General features: G+C 40.5%; 1 protein-coding gene across 3 annotated transcripts in view; it reads left to right on the top strand.

Annotated features, from left to right (window-relative positions):
• Positions 1-12,900, top strand: part of LOC111504881 (putative fatty acyl-CoA reductase CG5065) — a 53,700-nt gene that overhangs the window by 35,986 nt on the left and 4,814 nt on the right. For 2 of the 3 annotated variants that reach the window (XM_074185828.1, XM_074185826.1), the window contains one exon: positions 4,344-4,598. In XM_074185828.1, coding sequence (XP_074041929.1) covers positions 4,344-4,598 — 255 coding nt within the window. Of the gene's footprint in view, positions 1-4,343; positions 4,616-12,900 lie in introns of all 3 variants that reach the window. The other variant, XM_074185827.1, reaches the window with a different exon arrangement.

A 12,900-nucleotide genomic window follows, 5' to 3' on the forward strand; every position in this document is an offset into this window, starting at 1 on the left:
ATGGGTTCACAATGGCCCACAGATTTTTCAAGAAAATGATGAAGAATTACCCATAAAAGGGAACATAACTTCGGTACTGGGGTTACAATGGAATTTCGAAAATGATACGTTGTCATGCGATGTCCATGTATTAAACGAATTATTAAACATTCCAACTACAAAGAGGGGTTATTATCAGCAGCACAACGCATCTTTGACTCAATTGGGTTCCCTTGCCCTGTAACTTTAGTTCCAAGAAACTATTACAAGAAACGTGGAAGTTAAACATAAATTGGGATTCTGAACTATCTGAGGAAATTATGGAAAATTTTAGAAAATGGCTCAAAGAAATCCAATTATTGCATTTCTGTAGCATACCACGTGCCCCATTCAAACTGAATCAATCCTAGCGAAATGCATTGCATATTTTTTGTGATGCAAGTAAGTTGGTGTATGCCTCTTGCATTTTTCTACGTATAGAAGAAAATGGAAACATTCACAGTCATCTATTACAAGCTGAATCGAGAATAAGTCCCATAAAAAATGTCACTTTACCACGATTGGAATTATTAGCAGCATTAATAGGAAGCAGGCTATATCAATTCGTAATTAAGGTTGATTATTTCAAAACATTGAATTCTTATTTTTGGAACGATTCTACAGTTGTTCCCACATGGACCACTTTTGTTATGAATCGAGTAAATGAAATAAGAGCAAGCACAAATATTAATCAGTGGAATCATATTCCGGGAGATATGAATGCCGCTGATCTCCCATCCCGAGGATGTAGTTGTGAGCGTCTATTAGAATCCAGATGGTGTGAGGGTCCTGAGTGGCTCAATAAAGACATGCAGTTTTGTTCAGTATTAGATCAACATTTTTCGGATGAAAAGGCATATGAGGAGTGCAGAAGAAATATGTTTTCACAATTAGTTAGCCAAAACGATGTGACTTCTGCTTCATTCAATTATTTCTCCAAGTATTCGAAAATAGTCAGAATGGTTGCATGGATGATTCGTTTCTCTGGAAGATGTCGTAGAGTGAAAATGCATCATGATGAGTTGTTGAATGAGGAAGTTGTTAAGGCGGAAATTTGTCTACTTTAAATTATTTAAAATGAAAGTTTTGGAACTCGTGTAGAAATATCCAATATCAATATTTTTAAGGATGCAAGTGGATTAATTGGAGTAAAAACCAAACTTTATTTTTCTGAAGATGTCCAGTCTTTCAAGTTTCCTATTATTTTGCCTTACAAACATATCATTGTGAGAAAACTAAATGAAGAAAACCACATTATTTCTCGTCATTGTGGAGTGCAAGTGCTTCTGCAAACAATTCGTGAGATATTTTGGATAATTGGGGCTAGAAGAATGGTCAAAGATATTATTTCAAAGTGTGTTGTATGCAAAAGGTACAGAGTTGAGTCATTAGAAACTCCGTTTGCTTCACTTCCTAGGGATAGATTGAAAATTTCCGCAGCTTTCGAGATAACCGGTACATATTTTGCAGGACCTCTGTATTTGAAAAATGGTGAAAAGGCTTGGATAGTTATTTTTACTTGTGGCGTTTATCGAGCATGCCATTTTGAATTAGTGCAGTCTCTTTCAATTGAAGCTTTTCTACAGGCACTAAGACGATTTATTGCTAGAAGGGGAAGAGTATCAGTGATTTATTCCGATAACGGAACCAATTACGTGGGAGCCAATAACCAAATGAAAAACTTAGATTGGAAAGAAATTTTGAAACACTCATCAGTTCAACGAATCACCTGGAAATTCAACGTCCTTTCAGCACCCTGGTGGAGTGGATGGTGGGAGCGTATCGTGAGAATGATCAAGGAACTTTTGAGAAGAAATCTAGGAAAGAAAACCGTCGATTATGAAGAACTTCTGACACTGCTTTTTGACTGCGAATCGATTATAAATTCAAGGTCACTCACATACGTTTCGGACAATACAGATGAACTAATTCCCGTAACACCGTCATCTTTTCTACAGAGCATCCCAACCTCAGAAGTACCAGATATAGATCAAATTGGAAGAACAAGCATCAAGAAGAGATTCCGATATTTGCAGAAAATTCGAGAAAATCTTCGTGAGAGATTCAGGAATGAATATCTGGCAAATTTGGTACATTTAGGACAAAGAAAATGTAATAAGTTGGTTATAGGTGATGTAGTCTTAATTGAATCTGATAATACTAAGAGAATTAGTTGGCCGATGGGAAGAATAATAGAAATTTACCCCGGAAAGGACAAGATTGCCAGAGTAGCTCGAATAAAATTAGCTACAGGTGAATTAATACGCCCGTTTCAACGAATCCACCTACTAGAAATTTCAAACTCTAATGGAGAACCAGAAATACTAGGCAAACTCGTAAAACGACCCAAAGTAACTCCGTATGAAGACGAAACAACCAAAGAAGATCATCCAAATCAGTAAAGCAAACAAGAGAAGAAAGGGTTCCAGAGAAAGCCGTCCCTGTGTGTGTACTGGGTCAGGACGATTGGTCAAGATTTCTGATCGATATATGAGTTAGCTGTTTTGCAATTCAACATTGCAAAAGGTGGGAGAATGTTGGAGTTCGAGAGTTGCAGCATCGTTTGTGATTTTATAACATGTTGTATATTTTATGTCAATTTGAGTTTGTTAGTTACAAGTTTGTTTACACATATGACAGGATAATTGTTTTTGAGATAGTAGAAATAAAACTGTAAAAGTCCAAAAAATATCTCAGTTTTTCTATATAATTCTCCACACTCAACACAATACTTGAATTTCAAGCTTCAATGTTTTACAGACGAGCTGAAAGCAGCGAATTTTTGCACAACATTGCTCATGTAACTAGAAGAAACTGGTCTATCTGGAGAATTATTAGCAATTAGTTCGTCTATAAAATGAAATAATTTCATATTTATTTTCTTTTAAGTGAACCATATCGATAGAAATAAATTCACACAATTTGCTAATGATTTCCTGATGTCAATGTCAACAAAAAATTGGATCAACGGGTACTACTAGAAACTCAAATCGAGATAATAAAAAAAGTGTGGAATTTACGAAACGTGACAGCAGTAGAAAAGAGCAAAGACGTAGAATCTTTCTTGCTTGACAAAAAATGAATTAGCCAGTCTTTACTGGCCATATTATGAGGTTGTATTCCCATCAGCTTGGCAATGCTGGATCTGACATGTCTGTTGATCGGTGAATGCTAGGATGCACTTTTGTTTCAGAAATTTTTGTAGACCGCAAGTCGACTGACGTTGCCGCAAGAAGGTGCCAATGCTCAATATTTTTAATAATTTGTCATTTATCCTTGATGGTCGATGTTGCCAATACTATTATTTTTTCTCAGAAACAAATAAGTGAGGTTATTCCAAAAAAACGCATGAATTGACGTTCGCTGACATATCAGGATTGTGTGCGCTATTTGAAGTATTGGGTGGAATGAAGCAATCTTGCCTTCTATGAGGGTGTTCTAGAAATAATGATCCAAGTACAATTTTGTATAGAGTATTTAAAGTCAGAAACATTTGTAAAATATTCAAGAAACAATATAAACCGTGATTTAACTAATAATAGGACGTTAAAGAAAAATGTGTATTTCAGTATCCTGTATCGACATACGACAATCGAGCAGAGAGAGCGAATTACTTTTGGCAGGACGGACGTATCTGGAATAAATTGAGACGAACTAAACGGAATGCACCTAATATTACAAGAGAGGATTCACATATGTATCATTATTCGTGAAATAGTTTGATTCCTATTCAATAGGTTTACGAACGCAAACGCGTTCAAGTGTTCACTCATCTTAATATGAATATTTCCTTTTCAATATTCACTTAAAAATAAAATGTTCACAACGCACACAAACTGACACCGTTATAATTCTAGATTCTTGTAGATTAATAAAAGTGATTCAAATAGATCGAAAAACTTTGGTATGGTAGAGTAAAAGCTTCATCATACCAAAGCCAAAAAATGCTTTCATAAAAAAATTATATTATAAGAATATATTGGTTCATAGTAGCTAAACGTAGCTATAGCATAGTAGCTATTTATTAATTATTTGACGAATAACAGAACTATGTAATGAAGACCACACAGTATAGTAATAACACAACACTTTTTCGAAATCTTAAAGTTTTTTCTATTTTACTGACTCACTTCCTTCTTAGTGTACTTGGTTGGAAAATATAATATTTATGGTAGTAAAAGGTATCCCCTTAAAAATTCAGCATGAAGTTGCGGTTTATTAGGAAAGCAATACTACCTCAATACCAGAGAGTACGTCGACAATACCCGAATAGATCGGGATTACAGAACTCTCATCAATAATCATAAACTTTTATCTCATTTCAGAATACTGAAAATTCAAAGACGAATTTACCTAGCCAATTTGGTAGTCTTACGTTTTCTTCAAAACGAATGGAAAAGCAATAATGAGAACTATTTGAGACTAGATGAAGAAATTTTGGATGAAGATAGAGAGAAATTTTCAACTTATAGAACAAATCAATATGATGATTTAGTCAGACAATTTTACATGTCCATAAAGGTGTATCTGTTGAAAGAAAAACCAATAGCAACAAAAAATGAAGTACTGAGATATAATATGTGAGTATTATTCAGCGGTGAGTATTATTATATATATATATATATATATATATTTATGATTGATGCAACTAATTTTCCTTTATTTTGAGTATTTCAATATTAAATTCTACAAAAAGGATTTGCTAACTGCTAGAACAGTTTGAGGAGTGCCAGATGATGACAGTACTACCAACTGTCGAAAGCGCTCGCAGATAATTAATAGAAGATATAAAGTTTCAAATCCTTTTTGTAGAATTTAATATTGAAATATATATATATATATATATATATATATATTGAATGTAAGGCACAAAAAGGAGATAAAGCTTCATGACTTCTATTTAATTATGACAGTACGACCAGGGGTCTCCAAACTTTGAAGCCTTCGGGCCATAATGATTTTTTCAGGGCCAATTTCTGCCCTTAACTATATTTCTAGACTAGGATAGTCGCAAAGTGCGTGACCTAAGCAAACTTACGCTTTTTTTGCATTTCAATTATTATGGTTTATTATGACACTTAACGACATCTAGTGGCGAGTAGTGGTACTATGTACAATCTTTTTCAGCTACCCGCTAGGTGGCATTAGGCGTAATTAAATATTTGGAATTACCGCGTTGGTTCGAGAAAGTTCTGGTTCTAGCTAGTGTATTCCGATCACCTCGAAATGGCAGTAATAATGCATATAAAAGGGCTAGCGGTGCAACTGCGAGTTAGTCTGCGTAGGAAAGGCGAAGGAAGCGAAACTGTCTAGTGTGAAATAAAGTAACACCCGTCAACAAAAGTATTTTGATTTGACTTATTGTTTTTATGTGTGATTTGTTAGTATGGGAAAGAAGCGAAAAATCGACAGTGAATGCAGAACGTTCCAAGAAAAATGGAACTTTCAGTATTTTGTGATTGAGTCCAGTAATAAGACGCTATGTTTAATTTGTAATGAAACCATAGCTGTTTTCAAAGACTATAAAACTACAGAAAGTTTGCGGAAGATCAAATTTGAAGCTTTGAAACGCGGACTCAAATTGCAGCAATCTTTGTTTATCAAAGCGAATACTGAATAAGAGTCTGCAACTGGCGCCAGCTTTCGTATGGCTCTTGAAATCGGAAAACCATTCACCGATGGAGAAATGATAAAAGAATGCTGATTGCAGAAGCCGAAAAAATATGCCCCGAAAAGGTAAATTTATTTAAAAGTGTCAGTTTGTGAGCAAACATCGTGGCTCGGAGGGTGCAAGACATCGCAGAAAATATATCATCTCAACTGTCAGACAAAAATGAACATCATGAGTGGTTTTCTCTAGCATTGGATGAGTCAACGGATGTGTCAGATAATGCTCAGGTGTTGATTTTTATTCGCGGAGTAGATGAAAGCTATGAAGTGTATGAAGAACTTCTTGATATCGATAGTATTCAGGGCACAACTGGGGCAGATATTTTTAAGGGAGTTAAAAATGCCAACAATAAAAAGAATCTTCGATGGAGAAATTTCAAATCTATAACAACTGATGGAGGCAAAAATATGTATGGTAAAAATAAAGGAGTGGTTGCACTGCACTGAACGAACTGAATTTGAGATTGCAAGGAGAAAATCAGCTTCTCCCTGATTTATACACCAATACCAAATCCTTCAGGCAGAAAATAATACTATTTCAATCGCAATTACGTAAAAAATGTTTCACAAATTTTGAAACATGTGAAATATTCAGCCATACTACAGAGACTGAATTTCCCGTCAATTTTGCAATCGAAAATTTGAGTGCTTTGAAGATGAATTTTGATACTCGTTTTGCAGAGTTTGATGTCATTGCGAATGAAATTAATCTTTTTCAAAATCCTTTTGATTCTGACATTGAAACCCTGGCTCCGGAAGTCCAAATGGAAATTATTGATTTACGGTGCAGTGATATGTTTAAGAACATATATCAAAATTGATCTTTGTTGGAATTTTATAAGTCTTCCACTGGAACAATTTGATGATTTACATAAATTTGCTCGTGGGTTCTTTTCTGTTTTTGATACTACTTACTTGTGTGAGAAAACGTTTTCCAAGATGAAGTACACAAAGAATGTTTACAGATCTCAATTAACCGATGAGCATCTGAAATCTCTTTTGATAATTGGTACAAGTAAAATTTTTCCACAACTGCAAAGTATTGTCGATGGAAAATCACAATCACATAAATCTCATTTGTGTTTTACTGTGATTCATTTCAATTATTTGTTAGTTATTAATATGCTTAAACTTAGATACTCAAGTTATCACAGCAATAGTAACAACAATTAGGTAATCATTGGCTGTCGCGGGCCGGATTGATGACACTGGCGGGCAGGATTTGGCCCGCGGGCCGTAGTTTGGATACCCCTTATCTAGGCTCTACTCAAACTGAACGTGTCAGACGAAATCCATCTTGATATGTGTCAGGTTGAAAATCTCTTCCCGTACCCTTTAAACTGTCTTTCGCCATGGGGGCGAGTGGTTCAAATCTCAAGGTGTTGTTTTGCTAACGACATAGAGGTCAATGACATCTATGCCGCTCTGGCCTTGTGTACCCCTTCCTGACTGGGGTATTGATGAACAAACTGTTCATTTTAACAGACGTCGTGGGGCCTTCACTCAACTGAGCGACGGGGCCTTCTGAATCGAGTGGGGTCGTCTATAGTGTAATCTACAGCTTCCCTAACTAATGGGTTATCATGAGTTTCCGCTGACTCGAAAACTCTCTGATTCCTCAACTGAATGGACTGCTGTATGGTTAACAGCTTCAAATCTCTGCGGATGGCTTCATTCCGCACGAACCATGGAGTATTCACCAGCATCCTAATGATTTTGTTTTGCAATCTCTCCAGAATGGAGAGATTTGTCGGAGCGGTTTGTCCCCAAACGCCTGAAGCATACATGATGACAGGCTTGAACATCGTGTTGTATAATAAAATCTTGTTCTTAAGATTCAACTTCGATTTACGGTTTATTAGAGGATAGAGCTTGGCTGTCCTCATTTGCAACCTGCCTTTGATGTAATCAATGTGATTTGCCCAGGTGAGTCGGCGATCTACCCAAAGACCTAGGTATTTGACTCGCGTTTGCCATTCGATCTCCCTGCCTGAGATCGTGACTCTTGTGTCTGGAGAAACGTTTCGCCTCCCCAAATCTATCGCCTGAGTTTTGTCTGGGTTCACCCGAATCTTCCACTGTAGGTACCAGCGTTCGAGGTCGTCCAATGCGCGTTGCATGTAGACGACCGCCAACCCTTGTCCCATGGAAGAAGCGAGGAGAGCCGTATCATCGGCGTATAGGGAAGTCTTCACGTGATTGAACCTCGGAAGGTCGCTCACGTAAAGGCTGTATAGTAGTGGAGACAGCACAGCTCCTTGAGGCACTCCAGCTTGGATTTCCCTGACCGGAGACAGGGTTCCTTCAACTCGGACCTGAAATGATCTGCCTTTCAGGAAGGACCTAATCCACCGGATCAGGCCCCGAGGCAGGTCGAAATCGAGCATTTTATGAAGTAAGCCTTCGTGCCATACACGGTCGAAGGCTTTTGAAATATCCAGGAGGACTAGGTGGACAGTCTTCCTGTTATTCAGCTCTGAGATGGCATTTTCGACCAGTCTCAAGGCCTGTAACTCGGTGGAGTGTGCCCTCCTGAAACCGAATTGTTCGTCAGGCAGAACATTTCGGTCTTCAACTTCTTCAGTTAGCCTTTGCATCACAACACGTTCAGCCAGCTTAGCCGCTGAGCAAAGCAGACTAATCGGTCGGTGATTCTGGGGAAACAGCGGGTTCTGGCCCTGTTTCGGAATCATGACAACTACGGCATGCTTCCATCTTCGAGGGAAGTATCTGAGGGCGATTGAGCTATTTATTATATCTAATAAGTATCTGATAAAGTTCTCCGGGAGCTGCTTCAACAACCTATTGTTGATTGAATCAATTCCCGGAGCCTTTTTTGGTTTGGCGGCTCTGATATACCCCCTCAGTTCTTCCTCCGAAGCTGGACGGATCACGTCGTCGTCATTCTCCCTGAGGATACGCTGAACTCGTTGTTCCAGCCGGATATCACGGTCAATATCATCGTCCGGATCAACGTTAAGTTGGAACTGATTTTCCATTGTGTCTGCAAAGGCCAGCGCCTTCTCGGCGGGGGAGTAGCAGATACCGCGCTGTCCGTGAAGAGGGGAGGGGGCGGTTTTCCTCTTCTCGAGCCTGCGGGTGACTCGCCATAGCACATCATCCCCAGGTTCAAGAGATTCCAAACACTCACTCCACCTCTCGTTTCTGTAATCAATGATGGCCCGTTTGACTTCGTTGGCCATCCTGTTAGCAGCAGTCTTGTCCCCAGGATAGAGGGTCCGCTGGTAAACTCGTCTGAGTCTGTTCCTCTCTCGGATAAGGTTCTTTATCCTAGGAGGAAACTCATTATAGTTTCGCAGAGGACACTCCGTCCTGGTTGTGGCTGCTCTGAAAGCGTTGTTCACAGACAGTTCAAAATCTGCCACTGCCGCGTCGAGACCGTTGCGAGTTTGAAGTGCCTCGCGGTCTGTAGGTGTCTCCACTAGATGAGCCTTGAAGGCTTCCCAATCCGTGGATGATCTCACGCGATATTCCTGAGGAGGGGGATCATCACCCAGCATCAGGATGACTGGATTATGATCTGAGTCTAATTCCGACAAAGTGTACACTTCGCAGGACATGGAGACGTTCCTGAGTAGTGCGATATCAAGCACGTCAGGTCTGTAATCCCCACGGTAGAACGTAGGCTCATCTGGACCCATCACTCGATACTCATGCCTGTCAGCATGCGCATGGAGCGCTCGGCCGTTCGTGTTGGTGACTCTGCTCCACAGATTGTGCTTGGCGTTGAAGTCACCAGCAGCAATTGTGGGGGTATCTGTCGACAACAGCAGTTCATCCAGTGATTCTGGGAGTAAACGATTCCTCGGAGGGTTGTAGACTGAGATTAGTCTATGACGACCTCTTCTCAGTTGGAGTTCAACGCCCACGGCTTCTGTGCCGTGTAACAGATCCGAGTTAATGCCGAATTGTACGTGAGGAAGATTGCGTTTGACAAAAATGCCAACTCCTCCTCCAGCACGTCCAACTCGTTCTCTATGGTAGAAACGGTAGTTTGGGATACCAAAAGGCTCGTTGTGCAGGTGGGTTTCCTGCACAAGAGCGACATCGATGTTATGTTCTGTAAGGAAATTCGTGAAGTCAAGTTTTTTATTTGAGATGTTATTGGCAATCCAAAATACAACCTTAAGAGAGCTAGGCAATGTTGGTTGTCTAGCCATTAACAAGTTTCAGTTATCACGCTGGTGTTCACCGTAAACATTTTCTCGAGTACGGGGAACTGAGTGAAGAGTTTCTTCATCTGGTCCAGAGCGGAGCAGATGTCACTAACCTTCGACGGACTAGGATCTCTAGGTGCTGGAGTCGGCTTGGCGGAGGTGTTGCCGCTCTTAGCCGCTCCTGTGTAGCTCATCCCCGGGCGCGTGCCAGATGCTCCGGCAGGACGCCTCCCAGGTGTGGATGCTTTTTGGGGGGCATTTGCTGCTACCTTGGTCCTCCTGCGAACCTTGGGGAACTCAGGACAAACTCGGTAGTTCGCGGTATGCACCCCCTTGCAGTTGTTGCACTTAGGGGGTTCTGCCCTAGGCTTTTTGCATTCACCTGATAGGGATGGCCAAGCAGTTTCTCTGGCTGTGTCCAAACCGCTGACATCGGTGACACTGTCCGACCAGTGTCCTCTGATGTTGGGGCTCAACCTTGATTTTAACGTTGAGCAATTCCCTTTCGTCATAAATGTTCTTCCGATTTTGGCTCACTTGAACCAAACCAGAGGAAGCGGGCGGTTTCCACGCATCATACGGGACACTGAGATTGGTTGGTAGCCTTTCTCTACCAAGGCGTCCTCGATGTCAGCAGTCTCCAGGTGTTCTGGGACTCCTCTGAAGACGGCTCTGAGTTGCCTGTCTTCAGGTAAGGTGTATGTGTGGTGGGGGATTTTTTCCCTCACCAGGAGTTTGGACATGTTCCTAAAGTCCTCTATCGACGAAGGCTGAACCTTGATGCCGTCGGCCAGGTTCACCGCTTTCGAGTAGCTCACCTTGTGGAAAGTGGCTAGTTTCGTGAATTGAACCCACTTGTCCTTCTGGCGAACGACAATTGGGGGAACGCGGGTTTTCTTTGCGCTTTGGGGCGCTCCAGAACGCGGACGGGGTTGGGGGATGTTGTCCGAGTCATTGAGATTTCCAACCTGCTTGCTCGGGCCACCCTGTATGGTGGCGAGAGAGATCTCGGATTTGTTTTCATAATCGTAGACCGATACTTCCATCTCTCCGTCGATGGAGGATTCAGTTGTCGATATTTCGGATTCTGACGCACTGTGTCTTGCCTCTTTGCGAGGCTTGGTCTTCTTTGTTGGCCTTTTCGGCTTTGCTCCAGTGCTTTCTGCAGCACTAGGAGGAGCCGGCTTTGGAGGAAGGGAAGGAAACTCCTCCGGTAGGCGACGCTTTTTTTGCGCCGGTTTTTGCGGCTTCGTCTGAGCCGTGTCTACTCTGCTTTGAGTAGTGATCGCAGTAGCACCTTCGAGGGAGGTGTTCTGTGGCGGGCGCTCGAGAAGCTCTCTGACCCCTGGTGGGGGGACAGAGGGCGTCCGGGCTACCGCCCCAGGGCTGCCTCTTAACAGCTCTGCTGGACTCAGGCCCAGGCGGTCAAGTAATAAACCCATAAGGGTAATTACTTCACCCCTGTCCCTGGCCATCAGGCTGTCAAGCAGTTCCTCCATACTGCTACGACTCGACAAGTATTGAAAAACTTCCAGTAGCTGATGAGCACCAGGAGAGAATCGGAAATGAAATATTCAAGCGTACTCACCAGAGACGTTTTCGCTCACTCAAAACAACACAACGCACCAAACTATACCGAGCCAGAAACACTGCAACACGGCTGAGCATTCACAAGAAAATTGGCGTAAAACACACAAGATCGCTACGGCACGTCTGATCACTTCAGTGTCCAGCAATCGACTTCACTGAACGTGTCATCCTGTTGTATGTCCTTTTATACGGTCCGAACGCCTCAATGCAGGTACCTACTCCAAGTACTTTAGGTAAATTTGCCGGTATTTGGATTACATCAGGTACTATTCTTTGTGTTGGATCATCTCTAGGTTTACTGATTCTAGGAGTGTGTATTGATTTGTTTAATATATTGAATGTTGAGTCTTGTTGTGTTTTGATTTGTACTTGTTTCTCGATAAGTGATTTGTGACTATTAAATTTATGGATGTTTAAGTTTTCCCAAATGCGGTTTCCCTTATTGACTTGTTTTATGAGTTTTATTTTTCTCTGGTGGAGGGAAATTATGTTTGTTTTGTATGGCGTGTGTTGCGAGGTTTGATTTATATACTATTGGGTTTATGTATGCCTTTTTGTGTTCCTTGTACCTTTGGAACAGTTTTTTCTTGGTTTGGCCGATATAGAATTTGTTGCAGTCCGAGCATTGTACACTGTATATCCCGTTTTGATTTTTGTCTTCTTCTTTTCCATAGTTGTTTATTTTTTGTGTTATTTTCGTGTTTGGCTTGTATATGATGTTGACGTAAATGCTGTCCATCGTTATGTTGTTTTGTCTGTTGGGGTGGCTTGATCCTTCTTCTGTATTTTTTGTTTGATTCTGTTCTCTATTACAATTTATCTATTGTCTTTTGGGTGTATCCGTTTTCGTTCGCTATTTGGTATATGATTTTCCGTTCTTTGTTTCGGGCTTCATTGCTATGTGGTATCCTCAACATTCTATATATGAATGCGTTATAGGCAGCCATTTTGTGTGATGGTGGATGGTTTGAACTTGCAGGTATGGTGGAGCTTGTTTGTGTAGGTTTCCTGTATATTGCCATTTGAAATTGTCTTGTGTTGTGGTTATATCCGATGGTTATGACCAGGTAGTTTTGAGTTGTGTTCATCCTCAATGCTGAAAAATAGTTTTTGATTTATTTCGTTAATTTCTTTTGTTATTTGTTCTATTCTTATTCCATTGTTTTGTGATATGTAGACTCCATCGTCAACGTATCTGAACCATTCTCCTTTTTCATCATGTGTTTTTATTATTGTTAAAATTTTCTCATCCATGGTTTTCAGGTATATTTCGGATATAATGCTAGATAGTGGGGATCCCATCGCTAGTCCATCTATTTGTTTATACCTTTTTCCTTCAGAATCGAAATAATTTTGATTGAGTATTTTATTTAGACTGTGTTCCATTTGGTTAATGTAGGTTTTGTTTATGTTTTGGTCTTTCAGTTTATCAGATATGATGTTT

Source organism: Leptinotarsa decemlineata, unplaced genomic scaffold (assembly GCF_025532065.1).
Source record: "Leptinotarsa decemlineata unplaced genomic scaffold, Ldec_3_MD MMD2_tig00078346_RagTag_RagTag, whole genome shotgun sequence".
In the NCBI taxonomy this organism is placed as follows: Eukaryota; Metazoa; Arthropoda; class Insecta; order Coleoptera; family Chrysomelidae; genus Leptinotarsa; species Leptinotarsa decemlineata.